Source organism: Drosophila guanche, unplaced genomic scaffold (assembly GCF_900245975.1).
Source record: "Drosophila guanche unplaced genomic scaffold, DGUA_6, whole genome shotgun sequence".
Taxonomy (NCBI): Eukaryota; Metazoa; Arthropoda; class Insecta; order Diptera; family Drosophilidae; genus Drosophila; species Drosophila guanche.
In genome coordinates this window covers 1,528,631-1,555,601 of record NW_022995749.1, presented here as the reverse complement: position 1 = coordinate 1,555,601, position 26,971 = coordinate 1,528,631, and the positions used below count along the sequence as shown (strand labels likewise).

General features: G+C 44.5%; 3 protein-coding genes and 2 non-coding genes across 8 annotated transcripts; 4 read left to right on the top strand and 1 right to left on the bottom strand.

The window, feature by feature from the left end:
• Positions 1-147: 147 nt before the first annotated feature.
• Positions 148-18,871, bottom strand: LOC117585264 (myosin heavy chain 95F). 4 transcript variants are annotated; one of them, XM_034274679.1, is made up of 18 exons: positions 11,090-11,529; positions 6,199-6,393; positions 5,590-5,663; positions 5,398-5,527; positions 5,165-5,326; positions 4,838-5,100; positions 4,361-4,767; positions 3,548-4,292; positions 3,055-3,487; positions 2,749-2,990; positions 2,463-2,683; positions 2,176-2,406; positions 1,763-1,807; positions 1,543-1,587; positions 1,141-1,261; positions 958-1,075; positions 798-899; positions 148-735 (listed from the first exon to the last, which is right to left on the bottom strand). In XM_034274679.1, the coding sequence occupies exons 1-18, from the start codon at positions 11,133-11,135 to the stop codon at positions 449-451; spliced, it is 3,867 nt and encodes a 1,288-aa protein (XP_034130570.1). In that variant the 5' UTR covers positions 11,136-11,529; the 3' UTR covers positions 148-448. The 4 variants fall into 4 exon arrangements, with proteins under 4 accessions (XP_034130570.1, XP_034130571.1, XP_034130573.1 ...); XM_034274682.1 differs by lacking the exon at positions 11,090-11,529 and adding an exon at positions 18,697-18,871 and having other exon boundaries at positions 449-735; XM_034274683.1 differs by lacking the exon at positions 11,090-11,529 and adding an exon at positions 6,510-6,649 and having other exon boundaries at positions 449-735.
• Positions 10,651-10,734, top strand: Trnal-uaa. The gene has a single exon. It is a non-coding gene; the product is annotated as a tRNA-Leu (tRNA).
• Trnal-uaa lies at positions 13,262-13,345 on the top strand. Its single transcript has one exon. It is a non-coding gene; the product is annotated as a tRNA-Leu (tRNA).
• A 1,771-nt stretch (positions 18,872-20,642) lies between the features above and the next one.
• On the top strand, positions 20,643-22,927 carry LOC117585273 (prolyl 4-hydroxylase subunit alpha-2-like). Its single transcript, XM_034274696.1, has 9 exons — positions 20,643-20,698; positions 20,897-21,033; positions 21,090-21,241; positions 21,306-21,456; positions 21,519-21,703; positions 21,755-22,329; positions 22,392-22,442; positions 22,504-22,669; positions 22,739-22,927. Exons 3-9 carry the CDS (start codon positions 21,220-21,222, stop codon positions 22,801-22,803), a joined length of 1,215 nt encoding a protein of 404 aa, XP_034130587.1. The 5' UTR covers positions 20,643-20,698; positions 20,897-21,033; positions 21,090-21,219; the 3' UTR covers positions 22,804-22,927.
• A 978-nt stretch (positions 22,928-23,905) lies between these two features.
• LOC117585278 (organic cation transporter-like protein) lies at positions 23,906-26,432 on the top strand. Its single transcript, XM_034274701.1, has one exon. It carries the CDS (start codon positions 24,389-24,391, stop codon positions 26,096-26,098), a length of 1,710 nt encoding a protein of 569 aa, XP_034130592.1. The 5' UTR covers positions 23,906-24,388; the 3' UTR covers positions 26,099-26,432.
• Positions 26,433-26,971: the final 539 nt, after the last annotated feature.

The following is a 26,971-nucleotide window of genomic DNA, read 5'->3' as shown; positions in this document are numbered from 1 at the left end:
TGCAAACACGGGTTAAATAAATGCGCATTTATTTCAAATATTTATTTTTAAAATACTGTAAAATATATATATTCAATTATGTAAATACATCGCAGTGAACTAAATACGCAATCAATATAGTTAGACACTAAATACAACTTTGCCATATCCTTTTACATCGTAAGATTTCACTTAATTCAAGATATATTTATGTATTTATTGTATATTTAAATAGCTATATAAGGCCCCCACAAAACAGTCTGGGCGCTGGATGAGCGAGTGAAGTAAATGTTGTAAGTAAACACATACGATAATTAATTGTATTTACTCAATTTTATGGACGTGGTCACTTTTTACCAAAGGGTAAAATTTCAGAAATTGTTTGTAAAACTTAAAATTTCATCCTCTGGACCACTGAAACGGCTTTCATTTCATTTGTTTCCGACTGGTGGAGGGCGGGGCTATTGGTTTATTGTTGTTTCTGCATGCCCGCGGCGGCTGAATGTGGTCCGTTTGGCCTAACACCAAGATTCTTGTAGGCCTTTCCGCCATTACGCTCCCACTCCCGATTGAATTCATGCTCCAGAATCTCGGCGCCACGTTTCCGCGTGAGGCCCGTCTCCTCCAGGCTCAGCTCACACATTTGCATATCGTCCGTGCCGGCAACCAACAGAATCGGCGGCTTATCCGCATGCAGTTCCATCTGACGGGCGATCCACTGGCCATCAAAGTGGGCATACCACAAGCCACGCTTAGCTGCAAAAAAACAAGATTCAATTATTATTTTATACACCAAAAGGAGACTGATGAACACCCACTGTTGTCCGGTGCATTGGCTCGCATGAAGGGTATGCGGAAGTAGCGATGTTGGGCCGTCACAATCTGCTGGATGGGCTGCACAGTCGGTGGCTGCTTGAAGGCTGTCAAGGTGGGTGGACTTATAGCGATTGAGGGCGATCTGGCAAATATTTAACTTACCCGCTTCCATAACGCTGCGTGGTGCACGCTCATTCTCATCCATGGTGGTGCGTTTGCGGTTCTTTGCCTTCCAGGCATGATACACCTTCAAGCGGCGATGGAACTCCTGACGACAGGCCTACAAAAATGATACTTGAAATGTATACAGCAGAGAATTATGTATGTAGATTAGTTTTGCCCTACCTCCAGCAGCTCAATATCACAGGAAGTGTTGATAGCATCGCGCAGCTCCGAGTACTTCCATTTGGACAAGTCATACTTCTGCTTGCCCAGGGCCTGCTGCTGTGCCCGAACATTATCCGATCTATAGTTGCATAGGAAAATAATGGATTACTATACAAATTTTACAAAATAAATTGCAGGTTAAAGCGCAAGCAAAAAAGTGAGTCATGTGATGGCATTACAATGGGAGGAATTTACAGGCAAAACAATTGCAAGAATAAGAGAGACTAAAGCCAATTACTAGTTGATACTTTGTTATGGATGATTTGGATTAGTGGGCATGAGATAGACCTTTACTTTAGGTGTTTGTTAGTAGTATTAATTTTAGATATGAGAATGTTTTCAAAACCAGCACCAACTCACTTATTCAAGTACCGCGAAGCAATGTTTGACACAACTTGTGAAAAACTTTTGGTTTTTGTTTTTGTGTTTTAAAAGAATAATACAGAAAGTTAAAGCATATAAGAATGTAAAGTATAAAGTTCGTTTATCCAATTAGTGAAAGCAAGAAGATATTGACAAAATTTACAAGAATTCGTATTGTACATATGTATATTTATAGAGATTATAAAGCGTGCTATACCTGATCAATTTGTTGGAACCCATGGGAGAGGCGTCATTGATACCACTGTGTTTTGTTTTGTGATTTTTGTGTGGTTTGTGTGAATGGTGTGGAGAGTAGATTGCGTGTGGATTGGGGGGAGAGGAAAAGGGAAAAAGTTGGTGAGTTTTTTCAGGAATAATTAAAAACAATAAATTATAAATACTTATAAACCAAGTCATAACATTCATATCTTTCTGTACATATACAATTGCTGTCTCCTCCGAGTCAAATATAATTCGCATAACTTTTATCTTATCTCCCCAAAAATATATCTACTGTAAAATGTAATCCCCAATGATTGAGGATTTAGTTGACCACACCTGACACCCTCGTCAACTTATGTATATGTATGCTTCCCCCAAATATTATTTTCTGGAAACCATTCAACATACTTGCGTATAACTGGAGGACTGTCTTCCACCTGGCCATTGGACTCGCTGGCAAGGCGCAGTGCCAATTCATGATCGCGTCTTTCCTGTTCTAGTTGCTGGCGATATTTGGCATCGTCCTTGGCCTCCTTTTGGAGCTGTTCCTGCAGTGCCAGAGCAGCGCGACGATCCTCCTCTTCCTGGCGCAATCGTTGCGCTTCTGCATGCTTGCGGCGTGTCTCCATCTCGACTTTTCTGTGGAAGCAAACACTCAGTTGGGGTTCGATAAATGTTAATTTTGTTCTACAAACAGTCGCTTGTTTTCGGCTTCTTCGCGCTGTCGGTGCTCCTCTGCCTCCTTTGCTGCCCGTTCGGCCTCCAGGGCCTCTTGAATCTTGCGCAGTCGTTCCTGCTCATCGGCCTGCTGCTGCTCCTTCAGCTTGGTATTCAGATCAACAGTCAGCTTGTTCATATTGGCCATCACCACAGTGTACATGGAGTCGATTTCGCGTTGGGTAATGCGGGGAGTCAACTGCAAGAAATAACCAGGTTAGAGGAACAGTTCCACAAAAAAAGTGGAGAAATCTCAGGACATACCTTAATAGTTTTAATGGCATCATCGATCTGCCTGTAGATATCATTAACACCGCCAACGATTTCGTCGCGTCCCATCTTCAGTCCGTTGGCGATTTCAATTGTCTTGAGTGTGTTCGTTCGGATTTTATTGATCTTGGCAATGCCTTGGTAGCGTGGTCGATGCTGCTTCCTGGCCAGAAAACCGCGAGCAATGCGCTGGGCCATCAGCACACACTTGTTGCGGTAGATGATGCGATTGCGCACTGGGGGAGGACATTTCGTTCGAATAGAGAGAAGATATTTCAAACAAATCTAAGGATAACTTACGCTTAATGACGCACAGAGCGCCCAGCGCGGACTTGACCCAACGCGAGCGAATCAGCCACTTCTTTACCTTGGCCACAATGGCCAGCATGTTCTCGGGATCTGAGCGCATCATGCGATCAAACTCCACAAACTTGCCGGGCCGGAAGAAGACCTTGGTGATGCCAAACTTAAAGTCCTTCGCACTTAGATTGAGCGACTGGAACATGGCTTCGCAAAAGGTGCGAGCAGGCAGCGAGACCAGCTCCGGGGGCAGCACAGACTTGTACATGTTGTACAGATCGGCGAAGAGGACACGCGATGGGTAACCATGCTCCATGAGCTCCAGCACCGAGATGGTGCCCGAGCATTTCAGCTGAGCGAGAGCCAAGCTGCCCTCGAACTGGCGATCAATCATCTTGCTGTTGGGCTTGATGCAGCGAATAAAGTTGGTACCCTGAGGGAAGGAAAAACTCATTAGTCAAAGAGAAGAGAAGTGTAAGATTTATCTACTCACATTCTGCTCTAGTTTCTCCATCAATTCCCCCAACTGCGTCTTGAATTTGGAGCCCACGGAGATGAAGTTTAGCTTGCCACGAATGGAAGTGCTGCTGCCCGAGGGGAAGAGGGTCTTCAGCAGAGGATTCTCGCACTCCTGCATGAGACCCTCCAGCGAGGCGTGCAGTGCATCGTTGTTCTTCTCGATAAACTGCTCAGTGTTGTAGCAGACGGCGCCGGCAAAGTGGCGCACCAGGAAACCTTCCTCATCGCGCAGCGTGCGGTGTGCCTTGAGGCGCGATGATCGCGGCAAACCCAGGCGATAGTGATTCGACCAGGACTTGTGGACCTCGGCAGTGAAGTGAGAGGGAGAAGGCTTCGGCAGCTTGGACTCCTCGTCGAGCAGCGTGAAAATGCCATTGGACTTGGCTTCGATCAGCTCGATGATGTCCTGGTTGTCGGTGAATGTGATCTCGGGCACATTAAGCCCCTCGCGCTTGTACAGCTCCTGCTCGTTCTTGAGGATGTTGTCGTTGAAGAACTTTTGCAGCTTCTCGTTGCAGTAGTTGATGCAGAATTGCTCGAACGAGTTGACGGTGAAGTACTCGAAGCCCGCAATGTCGAGGACTCCAATGTAGAAGTTGGAGGCCTGGAAGGGTATGCTCTGATTGATGAGACCCACAATCCGATCGAAGAGGCGACTGTAAATGGCCTTGGCCAGCGCATCGCGAGCATTGCTCGCCTCGTAGATCTTCAATGGAACCCTGCACGAAACGAGTGGATCGATTAGATCGACCAGCAAATATCAAGGTGGAATGCGTCTTGCACTTACATGATAACCGTGCCCTTGAAGCCGCCTCCTTTGCTCTGCATCACCCGAGACACTAAAGCCGTACGCAGCTCCGTTTGATCCACGCCCAAGAGGCCGCTGGTGATGGTCAGCGAGTGCTCCGTGGCTTCCGACACCTGGCAGCCACCGCGCACATCGTCGGGTATCTCCTCGAAGGCAATGTTGCCCAAGTGCAAAACGGCCGCCACCAGCGAGTAGATGCCCAGCTTCTCAACGTCTGAAAGACCCAATCGACCCAAGGCCTTGTCCAGATTGTGAAAGTGCTGATAGTCATCGATAATGGGATCCTTGAGGGGGCCCTTCTGCTGGTGATTCTTCGACTTTTGTGAGCCGGGAATGAGTTGCTCCGTCTTGGCATTGGCAAAGTACTGCGTGCAGCCAGAGAGATACTAAAGAAGAAAAGGATAACCGAGGCGTGAGTACGGATTAAATTGCGGTAGATATCTCTTTCATACGAACCCTATAGTCATCTGGTTTTCCCAAATTGAGTTTATCGCGCAATTGTTGCGGTGCTCCGGCCAGGAGCATGTAGAACACATGGTAGTTACGCTCCTCGGCACTCTGCGTACAGATTCGACTCTTCTCTAGCAGATAGTGGGATATGTAGCCGCCCACCACCTGGCACTTGGCATCGTAGTGCACCTCTATGAACTTTCCAAAGCGCGAGGAGTTATTATTTCGAGTGGTTTTTGCATTGCCAAAAGCTTCCAGCACAGGATTGGCTAAGGATTGGATGGTTTTCTGATCAGTCACACATAATTTCTCTGGTATAAATGATTTGCTTACCATCTAGGATCTTGGTTTCTATGGGGCCGGCACTGTCGTGCGAGTAGCACAGGAATTTGAGCAGGTATTTGGTGGACTCCGTCTTGCCGGCACCCGACTCACCGGACACGATGATGGACTGCGAGAGTTTATAGACACGCATATCCCGTATCGCCTTATCCGCTGTGATGGGAAGTACAGTCAAGGTTATAGATACTCGTTACATCTGTGGTGTCGTATCAAGGGGGACTCACCAATGGCAAAGACATGCGGCGGCAGCTCGCCCAGCGAACGGCCATTGTACTTCTTGATGGTATCGGGTGCATAGATCTCCTTGATCTCACGGTACGGGTTCACGGCGATCAGTATATTTGCCACATAGGTCTACGGTAAATCACATATACATATTTAGTTCAAATTAATTATAGTTTCGTATAAGTACTCACGTATATCTTGTCTTTGTAGTAGCGTGTCTTCAGATTGTCCAGAAATGTGGCCTCGTTGAGCAACATGAGTTCGCCTGGAAATTCAGGTAAAGGCACAATCAAGTAGGTTAGTAAAACGTCTGGGGCCTGATGCGAGACTTTATGGCCCAAGACCACTTTCCCCCTGTCGCCTGAGGAGGCAACCTACAGGGCTGGGGGTCATGCAAGCAGCAAGCGTGGCTAATGGCTGCGTTGCTTATGTGAAGGAACAGTGCCAACGGATCGTAGTGAAATACGTTCAAGATGCTCCATTTCTTGCTTTGCTAAACAATAAATATCCAGAGATTTCATCTCTCACGTAGTCGGAAAGATCAACTAAGAGACTGGAAATACTTGGAATATTCTACGCTAAAGCAGTGCTATCTACGTGGGTAGATAAGATTCCCGGGTTCTGAAGATACAGCCATCAGGAATAATATCAATAAGCGATATTTGCTTGCTCCACTGGAATGTTTGTTCTTTCACTTTCTTTTCACATTTATGTAATATTTTCAAGGGTAGATAAAAGGCCCCCTACACAGTGCGGCGGTTTTGCGCTTCCCATGGGAGATATGACTGAGGTTTACTTACAGTTATCATCATGATCCTGTGGCCCATCGCACGAGGAGTGAATGTCATCATAGCTGCAGGTGCGCTTTGGATATTTGCGATCGATCGGCGTGACCTCAAACTCCTTGGTACCGATCTCCGTAATGCGACCTTGTATGTACCCCTCGGCAGGATCCCTCGCCCACACGAGTTGGGTGTCCTCCAACATTTTGCGCACTAAAGGAGAAGCAAGAAACACATAAAGGTTAATAATACAATTATTTATAACTGGAAATTGCTCGCTGAAAGGTGTGCATGACGCGGAGCAGTATCAATGCGAAAATCTTATCTACCTCGTCCGCTGCTTCGAGTATTAATAACACAAAGAGAGAGAGAGAGAGAGAACCTAAACCTAGGAACAACCAAATAACGTTTGCTGTGATCTAGAGTTCCTGAATTCCGAATGGCAACTGTGGAGCGCACTCAGCTGTAGCGATCACCGATCACCGTTGCCGGCGCTGCTGCTTCTGCTGCTTCCACCGCCGCTCTCTCTGGAACAGTCATTAAGGCCCGCTTTGCCGCTCTGTTGCCAGCAGGGGGGATAGTAGGGGACCGGTGTTTTATGGGTACGTTTTGGGTGAACAGTGAACATTTCTCAGCTATTAACTCTACCTGTTCTTTGCCCTCTCTCTGGCTCTTTTATTTGCTCTCTTTTCCGGCGGCTCTCTCACCTGCCTATTGTTCTTGTCGGCTGTCGCTGTGGCAGCATTTATACCCTGTACTTATAGATTACAAGGGTATGCATTAGTGGTGGAAATCTACCGATTCCACAACTGAATCTCTAGCGAATCCCAATGGAGCCATCTGTAGATTTTAAGATCCACAGATATAACCAATGGCATCCACTTAGAATTAAGTACAAGGTATCCCATTGTCGACATCCCCGTCCAAATCATTCTCTCATGTTTTGTCTGTTTTTTGGTCTGCTTCTTTTGCCTTTCGCTTCGTGTCTACTTCGCTGGTTACCTTTCTTGGTCATGCACTATCTGACTCATGGGCGTAGTTGTGTCGTTCTGAAGTGGACTTGATAGCCGGCGGAGTTGGGTGTAGGTTTATCTCACTCTCTCTCTCTCACAGTCTACAACAAAGCAGCGGCCTTGTTATGGGATTTGCTAAACACCTCTGCTAAACCTCTGAGCCCAGCGCTCGCATCAATCTGTACAAACAATCGGATATATGGATAGAAAACCGCAAGCTCTCATTGTCCCCCTATCTTTTGTCCCCTTGTACATGCACAGTATGTACATACACACATACATATGTATATGAATACATGTATGCATATCTCTCTCTGTCTATGGGTTATCTGATTTCGGAAAGCGAGACGATGACGTTGGAAATTGTTTTAGCAGCAGCTTCAAGGTGAAATTCATTTATTTCGCTCTCGCTGGGTTAATGGTGCACCAGAACAGGGTTCGGGGCGCCTCTGCCCTCTATCTGCATCCCTTTTCCGCTCTTCTCTATTTCCTCTTTGAGCTGCACTTCATCTGAATTTGTGTGTGTTTGTGTGGGACGCAGTCACTGCGACAGTTTTGGAGACGGCGTTTGTTTGGTGGAGAAGAGCGAGAGAACAATAGCTTTACTGTTCCGCAATTCTCTCCCGCATTCATCAAGATAAATTTATTTCAAAGTGCTAAATTATTAAATGATTGTTAGGCATTCATTATATTATGTGTTTCGCCAAATGAGTCGTCGTCCGTCAGTACGGGCTCTGTTTTGTGGGGGTTTGTTTGGGTTTGCTTTGACGCGTGAGAGAAAGACAGTGTAGTGTCGACGCATTTCGAATCATGAGGTTCTAAGAACGATGCTCTGGGGTTTATGTGTGGGTGTATTTTGTTTTTAAAACAGTTGGGTGTACGCTTATACCCTGTACATGTGTAGGGTAGTATGATTCAGTTGAGATCTTTGCAAATATTTATTGAGCAGCTTCCATCTATGTACAAATGTAATTGTACTGAAAGAGTATAAAAAACTTCGGCATCCGGGGCTAGGCTTTCAATTTGTAAATTGTATTGTGGGTGCAACACTTATAATTAATGACATTGTGTTGTAAAATCGTTTATCAACTCGGGATTTTTAAAAACAGTATCAGCAATGTATTCCTTATATTTGCATTGGAAAGATAAACATTTTGCATTCCCTAAAATGTACATTTTGGCAAAGAAAGAAATTGTTGCAATCGTTTCAATAAGATTTATATTTATTTATTTATCTATGTATTCTCTAATTACTGGCAGAAACACAAAATGCCTAACGAAGAGAGAGACATTCGAGGGAGTATCCCGCCTTCACCAAAATATGCACATATGTATGTACATACATACATACATGTGTACATATTTAGTACTTAAAAGCGCTTCTACTGTATATGATTGTTATATTGAACTGATGTGTCAACAGCAGACGGATAAGATAGCAGGTCCTCCCTCAATCCATTAATGGGTTTCCCAAACATAAACAGATGACTCATGTACATGTGTAGCTCTTTAATCCTTACTCAATCTCAAAATGAACCTATTTGAGCCACAAACTAAGTCGAGTCTTATCATCTAAAACGGTTTGCACTTAACAAAACTCAATTTTGTTTGTACCCAACTTGAATGAGTCACATTTTCTGGAGGGTTCAAGTTGAAGAATAGATCTTATTCAGATATCGAGAAATTGCTTTGGCATTTATCGAAGTATGGGCTGTAATGTATTCATCATAATTAGCCCAGTTTGTCGGCAAGAAAGTGGAGCTTAACCTCAACATATGGCTGCAATGGCTTTATAATGTGCTCATGGTAAATTAACAACACTTACCCAGGCAATTTAACATAATCTTGATTATGCAGAGAGCGAAAAAAAGTAATGATTGAGATGCAGATAGACGGAGGGAGAGTCTTGTGTATGGAGTTCTTTTGTATGCAACAACAAGACTGCAACACAATCACGGCAACGATGTCGCCTCTGTCGCTTCGCAATTTGTCCGGGCAGCTCTTGAGGCTCTTCTCCTACTCCTGGCCAAGAGACGGCGGCATAAATTACAAATTGTGCAAAAAAGTGAAGTTGCCTAGGCACAGAAAAAGAAGGCAGAAGAACTCAAAGAAGGCAATGATGGCCGTTTATGTGCAGAAGAAAAGTTGCCTGGCAGCATTCTTGCTGATTGCATAGCATGGAAATGCAATTCTCTGACACTGCCTCTGTCCCCCAGTTCCCACTCTTTTTTTTTACAAGATAGGCATCCAAGTGTGGCAGAAGCAGTAGCGGCAGCAGGCCTAAATGACTTGATGGCGAAGGAAATGAAATGCTGGAAGGCGACGACATTGACAATGGACAAGGCCCCACAGTCAGAGTCAAAGTAGAAGCAGAAGGTGAAGGTGTAGGAAATCAAGACAGAGAGAGACACAGACAGAGACCTCTAAATATGGTTGGTGTATACGAATAGGGAGGAGGCCCAAGACATGTTTAAGACATGGCCAAGAGCTTATGAAATGTGAAGCCTCAACACGAAGAGAGCCCCAGTAAATGATAAACTGCAGTCGAGAATGGAACCTCTACAAAACAGACAAATGGGAGAAAAGCTAACAGGCTTATTGGCCCCACAGTGCGTATACGTAATCCGAGCACATGCACTGACACCGACCGCACTCCGACCCATCCACTGACCCACGATACGTACAGCAATTAGCCAAAAGCTAAGCCCGGAAAAGCAGACGCCTCTTCCTGATTTTCTTGTAGGGAGAATATACAGTGTTTACTTTTATGTGCGGAGTGTAGGACAGAGGTGGTATGGTGCAAAGTGGGGGCTGATATCATCGTTTAAACTGTTTGCAGGCTCGCCCTTTTCCGACCAAACAGTGTTGCGTGCTTGCGATTTATTAGTCGAACTTGCGTGCCAAGTGGACGATTTCTTTGGGGGGCCTTTGTCCATTGCTACCATCAAAAAAATTTTCCAAAGGCACCAAACCTTTGATGCACTTTCACGCTCTGCTATCTGAATTCTGAATACGACATCAACTTGTGACCGATATGCAGGAGTAAGTATCGAAGTCGAAAGTATAGACTTGTAGATAATACAAGATTTTTTGTGTTTGCACAAAAGAATAAAGAATGAAAAATAAAATCAACCGAACCCGAAATGGCTTATAAATAGAATTTAAAAAATTACAACAGTTGTATTTTTATTGCAAAATCTTTAAGTATTTTTATTTCAATTGGAACTATGTCCATGATTAAGAGAGATAACTTGTAGAAATATCTTTTGGTTTGATCCCAGGACATGCCTCAAATGTTGCCAAGTTTTCTCGTTTCTTTACTTTCTTCGCAACCTTTAAGCAAAAACCAACATTTCCTTTTATTTTTATTTGCAAAAAAATTAATTTAAATTTATCCCAAGGAAATCTGTTTACATCCTTTGCTCTATATCGCAGTTTAGATTGCGAGGCCCAACCCGTCAGGTTGGCCGAGCGGTCTAAGGCGCCAGATTTAAGCTCTGGTTCTCGAGAGAGAGCGTGGGTTCGAACCCCACATCTGACATTATTTGAGTGAACTTTTTTTATTCTTTATGTTTTAATTTGTACACCAACTTTAAATTATATTGCTCTCTGTTAGCACATAAAAAATATATACTGGAGTGGCCACTGTTCAGTGGGAAATTGCCACCAAGTAATCTTAATCTTCTTAATAAGTCTTCTTAATAATATTTAGCTGCATTTTCACCCTAACGAATTTTGTTAAATAATTATCTTTTCCAGACAAACCTAATTAATGTGTGAAAGAATAAAAATAGCCCATACCATTGCCACCTCCTTAATGGAGTCTTGAGATAAGATTATTATTGGTTTTTAATGAGTGCGACGACAATTAAGCCAAGTTAATTGAACCTACATACCAGTGCAGGGGTTGTGCAGCTCTTTCTTGTTGGTGTAGAAATCCATTTTGTGGGTTCAACTGCAGTCGCGCCTCTCAATAGGTTAATTGCAGGGCAATGCACTGAACTCTGAAGACTCTGAAGGCTCCTTCCCTGAGGAGTGAACACGAGGGTGTGAAGCTACTCTCAAGAGGGTTGCTTCTCAATGTTTGGGATGGTCTGAATCTTTGCGGTAGCTGTTGTTAGTACTCCACCCCACCCGGTAGGCCTGACAATAACAACGCTTTTGCCGGGGGAATTGATTTTCACTTTTTTTTTGCTACGCTTTTAACTATCGATTAAACACTTTCCACATGCACCGCGTCACCGTTCCGCTTTGGAAACCTCCGGCCTCGCATCTGTTGGATAATTCCAGTGCGATTATCCAAGACACCAAATGCGTTTCACTTTTAATTCAATTTTCCGAGCACTAATCAAATTTCGCACAGGCCGTAGCTGCAGCTGTAGTGCTTGGAAAAGCGAGTTGCTAAGTTTATGGCTATTTCTGACCTACATTACGGTCTAGTCTAAATGCACTGAAAGATGGAAAGCAGATGAGCGCTGACTGCGAGATGAGCAACCAATATGGAGCTAAAGTCTGGCGCCTGTCTCTACATGCACTCGCGTATATCTAGGAAATCTGATGCGATGCTGAACTTTTGACTTTTGTTCGTAGTTGCAGCTCTCGATGTTTCTATTATTGTGGTAGTGGTTGTTGATGTCGATGCTGTTGCCGTACAGTTTTCACCCAGTAACCGAGTTCTCTGTTTCGGGGCACCCCGCCCCGAAAAATGGTAGCCGAAGCGCAGTGATGTTGAAGAAGATGCTACTAGCGAAAGCGACACGTGGCGTGGTGACTGCAGTGAACGCGCGACATGCACTGATTCGGCTTGCGGATTCTGGGCGGGCGGCAGTCATCGTCATCCTGCCCTGACTGTCTCTCTGAACGGGGTTGCAGCTTTGCTTACTGCGCCGAATCCACAATTTCCGAGTCATCACCTCTCTACGCCGGTATCAGTGTGTGGGTACCACAGTAATACTTCCAGTTGTGGGCCCGGCACTTGGTGTAACCAAACAATGGACACTAACCACTTGCTTCAAGTGTGTGCCACCGAGTCACCAGGAAGCGTCCTCACGCACAGTGAAGCCTCCATTGCAGGGGATCGGATCGCATAACAACTTCCGGGATAACTAACAGGGCTTGCAAAGGTTTTGTTTGTTTCACTTCAATTGGCAAATTGAGTTATTCATACTTCATGGAAGCAACAGCTGCTTGACATGCATTCTACAAGGGTGGTGGGCCACCCCTAACCACTGTACAGTGGGTTTGTTTCTGATAAGCTTAAAGCTTTTGGGTGTACAAAACAAAGAGATTTGAATGAGAACAACAAGGAATTAGCGAAGTCTCTACAAGCAGATGCAATTGATAGCGGCATCATCACGAAAGCTTTCATGGGAAAGAGAGGGTGGCATTTGCAGAGGCAGTGGGTGATTTGTAGGCGAAGAAGGTGAGTCAGAAAGAGAAAGAGCAGCTCGCTGAACTGTGACGTACTAACAGCGCCATTTGCGTATGTCCATGTTTGTGTCTGAGGGGAGGAAATCGCACCCATTGTCTGCACATCAGCTGTCTGTCCAGCAGCCATAATCTCTTGATCAATACAACGGTACGGAACGAAACAAAATACGAAAACGAGAGAAAATTTGCGAAATCGGACATATCTTTCTCTTCTGGCAGGCGGAAACAGCAGTGTGCTTAAAATAAATGCATATTTTAGTATGTAGGTACGCTTGTGTGATTGCAAATATCTGGCATCAAAAATAGCATAGAACACTTGGCAAACGAGGATGCCTTGGTTCAAATGCTGGGCAGGACATGGATTTATTCGGCTCATTTGTATTTTTCCACCAATTATTAATCTTTTTTACCTTCGACTTCACAGCTGAAGAAAAAAGGAGCCCAAAAAGTTAGTACAAGCCAATTTAGAATAAATATTTACAGTTAAAAGCACAGAAAATGTATTTTCATCCTAAATGCAAACAGAAATACATAGAGAACGGACACACAGAAGCAAAAACACCCTTGAAAGCATAGCCAACTTGGGCGACAGCACAGCCGTCGCTTATATAGCTCGTTTAGACAACGTCGCCCGACAAGTCAGGTTGGCCGAGCGGTCTAAGGCGCCAGATTTAAGCTCTGGTTCTCGAGAGAGAGCGTGGGTTCGAACCCCACACCTGACAAGAGATGGTTATGCTTTATCTTTTTTTCTTTTTTTTTCATATCCTTACAGAGGAAAGCATAGCCGATATAAATATCTGTCCATTCCTCAGTTCAAAGCTATCTGGCTGTAACTGTGTTCTTTATTATTTGCTTTAGGTAGTATCAAGAATACACATATGTACATACAAATGTATGAATACGTATTTACATAAAGTACATTTATTTACATATGATTACGTGAATTAGATCGACTCATATCAATGCCATAGAAAAATGGATTCATAGAAAGAACAATCACAAAAATATCATACCATATGTAAATATGTACACAAAAAGATTTGCATTCTTCTATTATATTTCTAACTAGGTATGCATTTTGACTGCAATCAACTGCTGCCAAAAGAGGTCAATATGTAGATATGGATGTACATACATATATGAAATGCATGTTGTATGTACATATTCACATATGTAAGTATCCCTTTGTAATGGAAAACTGTTCTACCGTTGCGATTAACCGAGGTTCACCTTCCGGTCGCCGTCTGGCCAAAAGCCCCTCGTACCCCAACTGATAACCAGCACACACAAGGGGCAAGGGGCCAGGGGCCGACAGGTGCTGTTGTGGTGTTTTTTCTGAATAATTAATAATCATGTTGTTCGTTATGGGCCCATTGTTTTGGGCCACAGCTTTGTTATGCATTCTGTTGCATTGTGCAACAGAAAATGAAAAACAGTTAAAGAAATGCACACAACGGTTAAGGGCAGGGGCCGGGGCCTAGGGGGCTGTAGCTTTAGGGCTTAAAAGTGGAAGGAAAATGTGAAAAAATTAATCAATCAAACACAATCGATTGCGGTTCAAATTCGTAAGAGATGATCTCTCAAATGGATATAGGGGCCTTTTCAATATCAATTCGGGTTTCAATGGGAAATTTAAAAAACATTTAGAAGTAATTGATATAAATTTTAGGTAGGTTTTGTGTGAGCTTACAGAAAGCAGAGCACAGAAGTTTTGATTTTATGGAATATTTATTACAATTTGCATTACAAAAATTGATTTCCCATAGCCCAATGCCCATCTTTTGTAATTTTAACACCACTATTCGCACTGTCTTTCCCGCATTTTGACCCACATCTTGGGGCCTTTGGGTCGCACATATTTTTGTGGCACTTCCCTGTATACAAAACAGGGCTACAACAAAGAGAAGGAAATGAAGACAGCGAAGCAATTGCCATTATTTCATAACCAAGTCAAGTTGTCGACTCGTATGCCATTCTACCTACCAACTGTGGAAAGAAAAAAGACAATAATTTGAATTGCTCGGAAAATGAAGCACAGCCAAAAACCGAAACCGTACGACGAAGCAATACCTCGGTAATAAAACCATGAAAATTGTGTAATAATTGCGACACTTTTCGTGGGGTTACTTGACATGAAGAAGCCAAGCGACGGAGCACCGGTAATACCTGGGAAAGAAGTCCACGACTCCACGAACAAACCGTTAGCTAAGAAATTTTTCTTAGCATTTCATTGGAATTTGATTAACATTGCTGTCGACAAAAGGCGCTTGGAATGGTTTGGATCGTGCCAAAAAGAGAGCGCGACAAAAGCTCCATCTCTGGGTATCCGAAACCAGTTACGTTTTTATCTGGCGACTCTGCAGTTCTTTGACCATACCCGAGTACTTATTCGATTTGCGGAGAACGTTTCAATATCAAGTTCAACCAGTAGTCCGAGGAGCAGCAGGGACGCGGCACTAACGGTGCGACAGGTTCAGGTTAGTTCGCGATTTTGCAACGCGCGGGGGCTCACATCACATAGCATCGCATTGCACCACACACTCGGATTCGATTCGGATGTTGCATGGATTTACAAGGCTGTGGCAGCGCAGCGGGCCAGGCAACCAGTTCTACTTGTTTTGGTAGCAGATTTTGCAGCTGCCATTGGCCATCAAATGGGAGCACACAATGATGAGTCATTTTTTGGAACAACTAGCCCTCAGAAAAGAGCAGCGCTGTAGAAAAAGCACATAGAGAGAGGGGAAATGGTCGAAAAGGCAATTACACTTGCAACAATAGAAGTAGAAGCTGCATCAGCAGCTGTAAAGTTTATGGCCCAAGCGTCACAGGAAAATGGTTTTCAGTTCAGTTCAACAAGAGAGAGAGAGAGAGAGAGAGAGAGCAGGAGGGGGCCAGAGTTTACTGTACCGTAAAGCGTTGGCAAAGCAAAACGCTGAGCATGCGCAAAAGTCACAGGCCGAAACAAGTTTTTTTTTGTCGGAGCGTTTTGTTGTTTCAATCTTTTTGGCTTATTTCGGTTTTTGTTTAGTTAATTTTCATACTGTAATGCCCCAGAAATGCAGAGTTAACTAGACACAATGCAACATCAGATCGCCCCCCATCGCCCCGGAGTTCAACGACTCCGCACGAATCGAATCGAAGAGCGTGGAGCAAAGAGGGAAGAAATAAGAGGTAAATACCAAAGATTGTCGATGGTTAAACGTCGCGCAAGTGGAACAAATTAATGCAGCAGACAGTCAAGCAAATACTCAACCAAAACCAAAAGAAAACGGAAACCTGAAAACTGAAATTGCGGGAAAATTACCAAAATAACAATTGAAAAGCGATGTAATTAACGCTCGGCAATTTGCTACAACAGTTCCGGGAAGGGATCTCTCGTATACAGTTACAGGAGAGAAGGGAAAGTAATTTAAATGCAAATTTCACTTTGTTCTTAGGGATAGAATACCCGAAACACTCGGCCCGAATGGTCTTTGTTTCGTTCGCTCGTGTGAAATTTGTATAACAAATCTCTATTCAAGTCATTTGTATCGAATTTATCACTTCCTGTCCGTCAATCAAATGTTAGATGACTCGAAAGCCAAGCTCTCGCTTTCGTTTGATTAATGATTTTTGTCGTATAGAATTTAAGTTTAACCCAAAATAGATTTTCTGATGATGGAAGAATAGTGTTCAACTTTCTTTGTCTTGGAGTACAGCAAATATGCTTTCTTTTTTACCCAATAAGCATACACTCTCCCATTACATGAGTACACAGAACGTTGACAACGAAATATACTCCTCGTAGTCGTCCAGTCATTTTTTTTGTGCTGGGACAAAAGATAAGATTAAATATCAAATGGGAAAAATGATAACACACTGCCCGAATACACAGCGACAGACAAAAGAGAGAACAGAGTCGGTTTTCGGTACTAAAGACCAAAGCCCCCAAAGCGTTGACCCAAAATAAACAGAATGAAAGGCAACCATATTTTCCCATATTCTTTTCCCCCCGAAATGGGTTAGTGCATACAGATGTCCGACAAGTGCATTGTAATGACTTGCAGCCGTTAAAACATATGGAAAATCTGTGAACATGTGCTTGAGGAAATGAGTTATGATGCTCCCCTTCACGCAAATCCATCAACGTCTGGTTTGGGCGAATGGCAATGGTAATGGGACTGTGGACTCGAAGTGCGACTGGGACTAGAGTTTTACTAATTTCAGCCTTTGGAGGATGTTTGTTGATAAAGTTAGCATACCCATTTCAGGGTCAGGGACTACCAGCGTGAGATACTGTTGATTGGCTGACAATTCTCTTAAAAGCAAAAGAAACGGTTCCCATATTATCTATATTTCAAGAGACTAATTCAGTATTTCATGGTTTAGGTTTTGCTTATCAAAATTGAACCTAAAAGCAAACTTTAAGGTAATAGACCCTTCTGCGATGACGCAATGCTTTAGTTTGAATCACCGTTGCAGTTCGTGACATAAGTCTTATCATGATATGTTTATGGAAACAGGAAACTGAAACGTTAGCCCACCCATTTAATGGACATTTTGTGAAGCACGTGTTGCATTTGCATTTGCATTTGCATTTGGGGAAAGATCAAACAGAAGAAGCACGCATAAAGAAACAATCAGGGAAACCGAGTTGGTGTAAAATACATCTTAAATTATGCTAATCGTCAATCAAAACAAAAGCTGCAATTAAACCACACACACTCCGGGTCTCCGACTCCGACTTCCACCACTCTGACTTTCACCCAACGAGCGGCAACAATGGACAGTCGTATGTTTCAGTGTTTCACTTTTGGCATTATATGCAAATAGCAGTTTCGAGAATTTCATTTCAGATCTCGCTGGGTTCGTAGTGTGTGGAGTGGCCTCCTCTTCAAAGTGGGCCTACACATTTCGCGAAGGGATTTCGTCGACCAACTCTTTTGTTCCAGGGGCTGCCTGTTCAAACTTCGAAGGGAGCAGCTGTCCACGGTGACACAATGGACAACGGGAGCGGAGGGCTGATCAGAGGATCGTGATCTGAGGTTCCTGTCAGCTGTGTGGTGCGTTGTGGCGCGTGTTGAGTCTTGTTTCGGCAACGAGGGCGGGTGGTCGGAACAGTGGGGAGGGGTTTGGTAGGGGTTTGAGTGACAGCAACAATAGCGACAACAACAAAGCAAATGCAACCTTTGCGCTGGTATATAGAGAGGGAACGATACACAGAACACGGGCAAAAGTCGATCCATGAATAGCCTGTAAAAGAGTCAACAGAGTGGAGTAAATTCGACTGGGGAGTCGAGTCAGAGCGATCTTAATTACATGAGACAATGCCTATTTATTTGTATTTTCCTTATTATTATTTTCTTGACCCTCGATTAGAGTGTCTGTCCAATGTCCATGACTTCCCTTTACTATAACATACTCTTTCACGAGCGAAAGGGCATACTCGAACCCGTTTAATTGGCTTTAAAATGCCCAGAATCGGATGGGCACGTTTCGACTAAGAGCCGAGTGGACATGGAAACGCATGCGCCGCAGCCTAAAGGAGCGACGACGACGCCATGACGACTTTTTGATGATTTCCAAGGAACATAAATAAAAGAAATGTGTCTGGAATGGAATGGTTAGTGCTGGGGGAGAATGACACTTGTGTCGTCTCCTCCGCTCCGCTGGAAGAAAACGTTTGCTCATTTCCGCACTCAATTAAAATGGTCGGGACACAAATCTATCTTGGGGTTTGCTTCTGAAGGCAAACAAACGTTGACATGCCCTCGGCACTTTCTATAAATAGAACCTATGCTCTCTGTGCCTGTGTGGGGTGCGGGACAGCTGAGGGAAATGGTGGTGGTTTGCTTTGAGGGGGTGCAGTTGCGACTGCGCGCCCCTCTTCACTCATGCAATTGGATTCATGGTCACGTCCACGGTCCCCGTGCGACTTCCGTCTTTGCTTATCGATTCCCTGGTTGCACCTACGTTATAGTCAACCCATTGCATGGGCAGCAAATCCGCGATAAATGCAAGTCAACAGAAACGTCGATGATGGCAAACAAGAAGAGAGACACAGGTGTTGCCTATACCTGCTTGGGGTACTTACATTTGATTTCTTCCTGGGGATGAAACGGGTATCAAAGAATCTTAGTCGGGTCCGACGCCGCACGCACACATTGAGAGCCGCCGAGCGGGAGGAGGAGCAACAAATTGCGTTGATTTCTGCTCTTAACTTAGGCCAGGCCCGTGGAGTCCAAAAAACAAATAAAGCACAGTTTTAAAATTTTAATTTCCAAAAGGTTGTTAGCCGAAAATTATTTTTTATTCAAAACTTTGAAGTGTTTTAACCGAAACGGTTGTTTACTTTTGTTTGTTAATTATTTTGGATTCGACGACTACAGTCCGCCGCCCGTCCGATCATGAACGGCCCGCGAAAATTTAGCAAGAAAATAAACAACGTCGAGACATGAATGGCGCTATTATAACTATAGCGATATTATCAACGAAATTGTATGAATGAGTTTAAAAATGTTTCTCTGGTGTTTCCATTTCGACAAAATTCGTTGTTTACGTTCGCGGCTGCGGTTTCAATGTGGCAGCCAGTGCGACCGCAAGATTATCGATCAAATATACCGTTAGACCCTTTAAAATATACCAAAATATACCTTCACATCTTAAAAATATACCGTAAATGTACCGTAGCCGTAAATCATATTCCACGATTTTGATGTTATATTTACAATAAGTTGGCTAGTTTGGAGTCTCGCGCTTAAACTACAATTTTATTCGATTCATCAATCAATTCTCCAAAAGATTGGCTAGTTTTCATGACTTCCTTTTGTTTTACCTGTACAACAGGTAAATACGTCACCAAAAATTGCAGGTGCGCCAGCTAAATTACATTCCATATTTCCTATGCGATGGAAATTCTACAGGGAAGTTCTCTCCTGTGTCTAAACGGTCAGGGAAATCCTCTCCTGTATTGAAACGGTCAGGGAAATTCTCTCTTGGCAGATCCTTTAAACAGGTGCGAAAATGTTGGAGCTTGGAAAAGTTCGTCCTTTCCTACCTACTAGATATACCTTGCGGTCACATGCCAAGAGAAATCCCATAGAAATATACCAAAAATAATATACGTTCTCACTTACATATACAAGCACTATTCCTCGACTTTGATAGCATAATTTGATATTACTAGCTAATTAGGAGTCTCAGCGATAAAACAATAATTTTACCAGATGTATCAGTCAATTCTCCACAAGATTTTCTGGCTTTCACGAATTCCTTTTCTTGGAATGCTGACAAATTAATTGGTGAGATAAATTAAAGGGTCGACAACAGGTGAACACGTCACAACAAATTTCAGGTGTGCAATCCTCCATTATGTATTTTATTAAAATTATTATAAAATTATTTTATTTTATTAATTTTATTCTCGTAATTTCCTATCCTTTTAAGTTTCAAATATTAGGTCGATATAAGAAAAATATCGATAAATTTTGCTAAATCTGATGCTACCCATGAAGTAATTATATAAGGAGGTGGTAACGGGTCGACGTTCGGGTTTGCTTGGCCTATAATTCATGTTGTTCATGCGAAAAGTTCTGTGCGGACGAATTTTTTCGATTTTTTGTAACCCTATTAACCGCCTATATTAAGCATATGCGCGCTAAAAATGACTTTTCTATTTTTGCCAATAAAATATTTTTTTTTTTTAATTATGACCCTAAGCAAAACCAAATCTACTAAAAGGACAAATACCGACTACTTTCAAGTGGTAGCTTATTAAACAATTAAATTTTGAAAAATAACTCATTTTCTCGTAATGGTCAACTTAACCTCCATGCCATCATAGGGTTAATCCATCTCACGATAGTTTCGCTTCACTCACACAGCGCATAGCCCTTTCACTCGCACTTGCAAACAGCATAGATAGTAGAGAAATTTTGCCGACGGCACCTCCTTATATAATTACTTCATGATGCTACCGAAGACCTGAAGCAACTATAAGGAGGTCTCGTCGGCGGCAGCGTTCCTTGTCTTAGAGGATAGACAAAATCATTTTACTTAGATATTTTGGGGCAAGCTTCTTCAAGTTTGAAGGAAGGGTAAGCTAAGGTAGGGTGTACAGAAATTGGCAAGAATAACAGTTTTCACAGCTGATTCACATAATTTACATTAAATAACATTGGCTACAGTCATGGCTAAGAAAATTTGGAATCGCAAGCCAAAAATGCATTTGCAATTGCATGTAAAAAATGAGAAGATTCCCACTCATTTTGTTCGTATTTTCTATTTCTATAAAGGAGAGATGTGAAGCAAACAAGGACTATGCATATTCCATAGCCCAAAAGGTTGCTTTGCTGGACTTGAAGAAATATCTCGTGGAAGATCTGAGCGTGTATGCTAGGGAGCTGCAACAAAATCTTTACGCAGTCGAATTGTGAGTGAAAAATGGACTATGCTAAATTGGTTTCGACTAAGCATGCAGTTTTTCAGCGGTGTAACACAGATTGAGAAAATAGTGCATCAGCTGGAGGAGCAGCACAAGGGGGGAGAATTCAACGCCATCAGGCACTTTACCCTTCTGCGACATCTGCACTCGGACTGGCCGCAGTGGCTGCGATTTATGCGCCAAACGGTGGCCTCAGGTTGGAATGGGATGGATTACGATTCGCAAAGTGCTATAATGATTCTCGCCTGTTGATATTTCAGCGTGGCAGATACACGCGCAGGAACTACGACCGTATTTACCCACTAAAGACGACTTTGATGAGGCCTGCAAAGTTATATATATTCTGATCGATGTGTATGGGTTGTCTGTCGAAGACTTTTCCCGTGGCCTGATCAATGGAAAGCAATACACGTGAATACACATAAGCCACCTCCTCCTCGAATCGGTTTCGACTAATTCATTTTGCATTTCAGATCGAAAAGCTTTGACTTAATGGACTGCTCTTCCCTGGCCCGACATGGCTTTGAGCAGCGATACTTCGACCTGGCAGAAGCTTGGTTTGAGGCCATCCGAGCGGATCATGATGAGCTCCATCGGGTGATGGGCTACGATTGGGCTCATGTGCTGCAACTCTATGCCAGAAACCTTTATAACTTGGGTAAGGATTCGGCATCGATCTGTTATCCAGCCACTGACGACGTCTTTGCAGGCAAGAAGGAGCTCGCGTTGGAAGTGCTGCAGAAGGCTTCGAGCCTGGGAACCGATAACCAGACAATCCTTCGCCAGTTGAAGGTTATGGAGAGAGGCGAGATAGTGCCCATGGAATTAGTAAAGGAAGGACAAATTTTTAGCTATGCCCAGGGCTGCCGCGGACTATTCGATCCGCCCAAAGGTCTCAGCTGCCATTACGATTTCCACACCCACCCCCTGCTGCGGCTGGCCCCCTTGAAAGTGGAGCCTCTCCACCGGGAGCCGTACATAGCCATGTATCACGATGTGATCTACGAAAGCGAGATTGAGGAACTCAAGCGCGATGCTATGCCGGAATTGAAGCGCAGCACAGTCCACGATTTGTCCAAAGAGGAAGTCCTCGACCATGGTCGCACCTCAATGAGCGCCTTCCAAGACTATGACCAAAGCAAGGCAGTGATCGCGGTCAATCGGCGTGTGAAGTATATGACCGGCTTCGAAGTGCTTCCATTTGGATCTTCGGATGATTTGCTGGTTCTCAACTACGTTCCTGGCGCACAGTACCTCCCACATCGGGACTTCTTTGGACCCACAGTGAGCATTTATTTATTATATGATTGGAGATTGTGTAAGCTGAAATATTGGATGATTTGCAGTATGAACATTACATTGAACGTGGCGACAGGATAGCCACAGCTCTCTTTTATGTGAGTATATTGCCATACAAAGAATTGAACATCTGAAAAGAAAGCCCCGAATGTCCTGCAGTTGAACGATGTCGAGCAGGGTGGCAACACGGTCTTCCCTGATCTGGGGATTTCCTGCACGCCCAGAAAGGGTAGTGCTGTGGTCTTTCACAATATGAACAGCACTTACCAAGGCGAAATGAGATCCAAGCATGGTGGCTGCCCGGTGCTGGTGGGCTCCAAATGGGGTGAGTTCCACCCTTAAACCCAGTGAATAAATAATTATTGACTTTAGTGGTTTTTACTTTTCCTCACAGCTGCCACAAAATGGATCTACGGGGCCGAGCAAATGTTCCAATGGCCTTGTGTGAAGCCGAAGTAGGTCTAATGTAGGTATGGAGCGCAGTCATAGGGTATCCAACATGTTGCAACCCAAAGCTAGCTTTTCCTTACTGATTTCTGATCACAAATAAAAGAAGAAAGGAAAGGTTCAACACTCTATCGTACGATTTTCCTCTCCTTTGATTTGAGCATATCTTGGGAATGGGTTTGCGTTGTGCTAATTAATTGAGTCTAATTGAGAGAAGTTCTCTGGTGCTGGCACCATGAAATCGTACGACCGGCTTAATTGCCTCCACCAGCAGCAGCCCGCATCAATTGAGCGGGGAAACAGAGAAAACGAGAGAAAGACAGATAGAGAGAGAGAGAGAGACAAGACACTTACGATCGCCTGATTGATGAAAGTCCACTCTCAACACACACAAAAATCTATTCGAATTTCCATTACCTGGCTTATGTTTTCAGCTGCGGCTGTTTAAATTCCCATTTTCATTGAAATGTGGTGGCAGGGATCGGTAAGGTTTCGCATGTCCCTTAACTGTAATATTACACTACCAACAAACAACAAACACACACAACGTACCATTAGGGGCTGGCCAAGCCTCTGCCCTCTCCCTTGCTCCAAGCGTGAAACAATACAAGGCAACCGGCAAGAGGGTCAGAAGAGAGCAGAAAACAAAGTCGAGAGTTTGCGCAAAGCGGAGAGAGCGATTGAGAGTGTGCAGCCGGCAACATTCATCAAATTTTGTTAGTGTTTGTATACCCTAGAAAAGAGAGATCCATGCATTTGGTCAAGTGTTCGTTGCGCACAGAAGTGGGGTCTCAAAACCCATAAAGTTATATTCAAATTAATAAGCAAAATATATTCAAGAAATTTTGTAGTTTTCATTCAAAGTAAAATAAGTGAAAATGTATTGAAATTAGCAAAAACCTCCAAGGAAGGGTATGAACACCTTCGTTGCCCGGAACAACCATTAATTATGTTTCTTTTTTCTGTTGTTGTCAGCATAAACATATCTGAGGGCCAGAGAGCTCTGTGTACCTAGAACGGACTGGTGTTTGTTGGCCATGGCTCTCTGTATATATCGCCATATAGTCGGCCCATATGTCTCTCCGAAGTCTCTGCAGTTGCAGGCCCGGACTCGCAGTTCATTTGTGTTCCATTCGCCAAAGGTGACGCACCCGGTAGCGGCGTTTGTTTGAGGGAATATAGGAGTTAGATATTGCGCGACGGTTCAGTCTCTTGCTTCTACGCTATTCGGGTTTCTTTTGGTTTTGCGGTTCCGTTTCGGCTTCCTCTTCTGACGGCTGTTTCATGTCTTGTTTTAGGAACACGTGTTGGGTAAGCAATAATTGCTTTTAAAGAGAATTCTGCGCTATTCTGCCGGTTGTTGTCAACGCTCTCCAAAAGTCCGAGACGCCGACGGAGCAAAGTACACGTCACCGTCATAGCTACGTCGGATTGCTGAGCGCCAAAAAAAAAAACATCACGAGACAGAACCACAAAAAGCGAGCCCGAACCTAGCGGTCCCATCAGTGTGAATCATAGCCCCGAGAGCGGAAGACAACAGCTGCTACGTACCGTAAGGCGTCACAACGCATAGAATCCGAGAATCAGCTATTCCAACATGGGATACGACGAAGCTATCCTCAAGTTGGGCGACTTTGGGCGCTACCAGAAGATCATCTACTTCCTCATCTGCCTCACGTCCATACCGGTGGCCTTCCATAAGCTGGCCGGCGTCTTTCTTCTGGCCAGACCAAACTTCCGCTGCGTGCTGCCCTTCGAGGATGCATCGGGTAATGGATCCCAGTACGAGCTGCCGCAGCGACTGTGGGAAATCTCATATCCCCCTGCAGAAGCGTGTGAGTACTACGATGTGAATTACAGCGAGGAGTACCTAAACGGCAGCCTGCCGAGAACCACAAACAACACCCTGAGCTGCGACCAGTATGTGTACGACCAGAGCACGTACCTCAACAGCGCCGTGACCGAGTGGAATCTCGTCTGCGGACGTGGTTTACTGGCGTCCGCCAGTGACTCTCTCTTCATGTTCGGTGTGCTGCTGGGCAGCATAATCTTTGGCCAGTTGAGCGACAAGTACGGACGCAAGCCGATCTTCTTTGCCTCGCTGGTTATCCAGGTGGTCTTTGGAGTCCTGGCCGGACTGGCGCCCGATTACTTCACCTACACCATGTCCCGGCTGGTTGTGGGTGCCACCACATCGGGCGTGTTCCTGGTGGCCTATGTGATTGCCATGGAGATGGTGGGTCCTGCCAAGCGCCTCTATGCAGGCATCTTTGTGATGGTATTCTTCTCCTTGGGCTACATGCTGACGGCGGCCTTTGTCTACTACGTTCACGACTGGCGCTGGCTGCAGATTTCCCTCTCGCTGCCAGGACTCATCTTTATGTGCTACTATTGGATCATTCCGGAATCTGCCCGCTGGCTGCTCTCGAAGGGCCGCAAGGAGTGCGCGATTGCCAATATGCAGAAGGCGGCGCGATTCAATCGTGTGGACATCACACCCGAGGTTCTCAGTGAGCTCTTGGACGATGGCGAGAGTTCAGCGGACAAGCAGGTGGAGCTGGATCCTGCGAAGGAGAAGGAGCCACTGCCGTCCGTGTGGGATCTGTTCTGCTATCCCAATCTGCGTCGCAAGACGCTGCTCATCTTTCTCGACTGGCTGGTGACCAGCAGCGTCTACTATGGCCTCTCGTGGAACACGAACACCCTTGGAGGCAATGTCCTGCTGAACTATGCCATCTCTGGCGCCGTCGAGATCCCAGCCTACATCTTCCTGTTGCTCACGCTCAACAGGTGGGGCAGGCGCTCCATCCTCTGCGGCAGCCTGGTGGTGGCAGGCATCAGCCTGTCGCTCACCGGCGTCATTCCCCAACACATGCATGTCCTCATTGTCACATGCGCAATGCTGGGCAAGCTGGCCATCACCGCCTCCTACGGCACTGTGTACATCTTCTCTGCAGAGCAATTTCCCACGGTGGTGCGGAACGTGGCGTTGGGCGCCGCCTCGATGGTTGCCCGGATTGGCGGAATGCTGACTCCCTTCCTCGCCCCACTGGCCGGCATCTGGCGACCCCTGCCGATGCTCATCTGCGGCGTACTCTCTCTGACAGCCGGATTGCTCTCCCTGCTGCTGCCCGAGACCCACAACAAGCCGATGCTGGAGACGATTGCCGACGGCGAGCGCTTCGGCAAGAAGACCAAGGGCGGGGAGTACTTGGAGACGGGCCGCGAGCTGCGAGAGACGCTGGAAGCGCAGCCACTCAATGGATCCCTGGAGAACGGCCACAAGGCCAATGGTCACGAGGTCTAGGAGTCAGAACTCGCACAAGAATAGAGCAAGTATTATATCATTTCAGAAATCTCATACGCAGACCAAAACAGAAAAAGAAAATAGAAAACAAAATTCGAATGAAAGGAAAGGACCAAATAGATAATTTTCTATGCTAGCATTTAACCAGGGAGCAGCGGCATAGGAAGGGAGTGTTTGGTTTCAATGGATTAAGGGATGGCTTAGCAGAATCCTATAGGACTCACCTCTTCCCATGTCCGCTGTGCAATTTATAACTTAAATATAAACATAAGTACATACATTTCCATGTATCATATGAATTGAAATAAAACTGTTGCACGTTTTCCTATAGCAATATCAACCTACTTGTCATTCCATCGTATTTCTTGAACATTTTCGACCTCAGTAAACCCGGACGGGCCGAACAACTCGATTCGGTTGGCTACTTAAATTATGGTATGACACGTGTTTCCGCTGTGTTTATTTTCGAAACAGGTTTTCTTATCAGCGGACACGAGACACTGATATTTAAAGAAAAACATAGACCCGAATAGAATATTTAATCACGAGAGTGCCGTGCCCGACTACAGAGAAATGCCACGGCTCTGACCCTGACAATAGACAATAGAAACTACACAATTTTACTTCTCTCTAAGTGCTTTGCACTTGATCTAATTACAAGATGACGCTCTATAAGGGGTTTATGGGTCGTTCCGTCTATTTATGGCCGGTCTGTCACAGTGCAAAATTGCAGTTCGACGGCTGTAACTCTCTCCCATCCACACCCAAAGTCAAACGGAAATCGAAGAGAAGGCAAACGAAAGAGTACAACTAAGAGAACTAACAAGAGCATTTAAAACTAGAGATAAAAAACATATAAATACAATATAAGAT

Bases quoted from the DNA above. Each gene is read 5' to 3' on its own strand.
- LOC117585264 (XM_034274679.1), bottom strand. From the start codon at position 11,135: ATGGATTTCTACACCAACAAGAAAGAGCTGCACAACCCCTGCACTG. The intron at 3,488-3,547 runs GTGAGTAGATAA...TCCTTCCCTCAG, and splicing joins TGGAGAAACTAGAGCAGAAT to GGTACCAACTTTATTCGCTG. The intron at 1,808-2,175 runs GTATGTTGAATG...AACAAAACACAG, and splicing joins AGTCCTCCAGTTATACGCAA to TGGTATCAATGACGCCTCTC.
- LOC117585273 (XM_034274696.1), top strand. From the start codon at position 21,220: ATGCGCCAAACGGTGGCCTCAG. The intron at 22,443-22,503 runs GTGAGTATATTG...AATGTCCTGCAG, and splicing joins TAGCCACAGCTCTCTTTTAT to TTGAACGATGTCGAGCAGGG. The intron at 22,670-22,738 runs GTGAGTTCCACC...TTTTCCTCACAG, and splicing joins GCTGGTGGGCTCCAAATGGG to CTGCCACAAAATGGATCTAC.
- LOC117585278 (XM_034274701.1), top strand. From the start codon at position 24,389: ATGGGATACGACGAAGCTATCCTCAAGTTGGGCGACTTTGGGCGCTAC.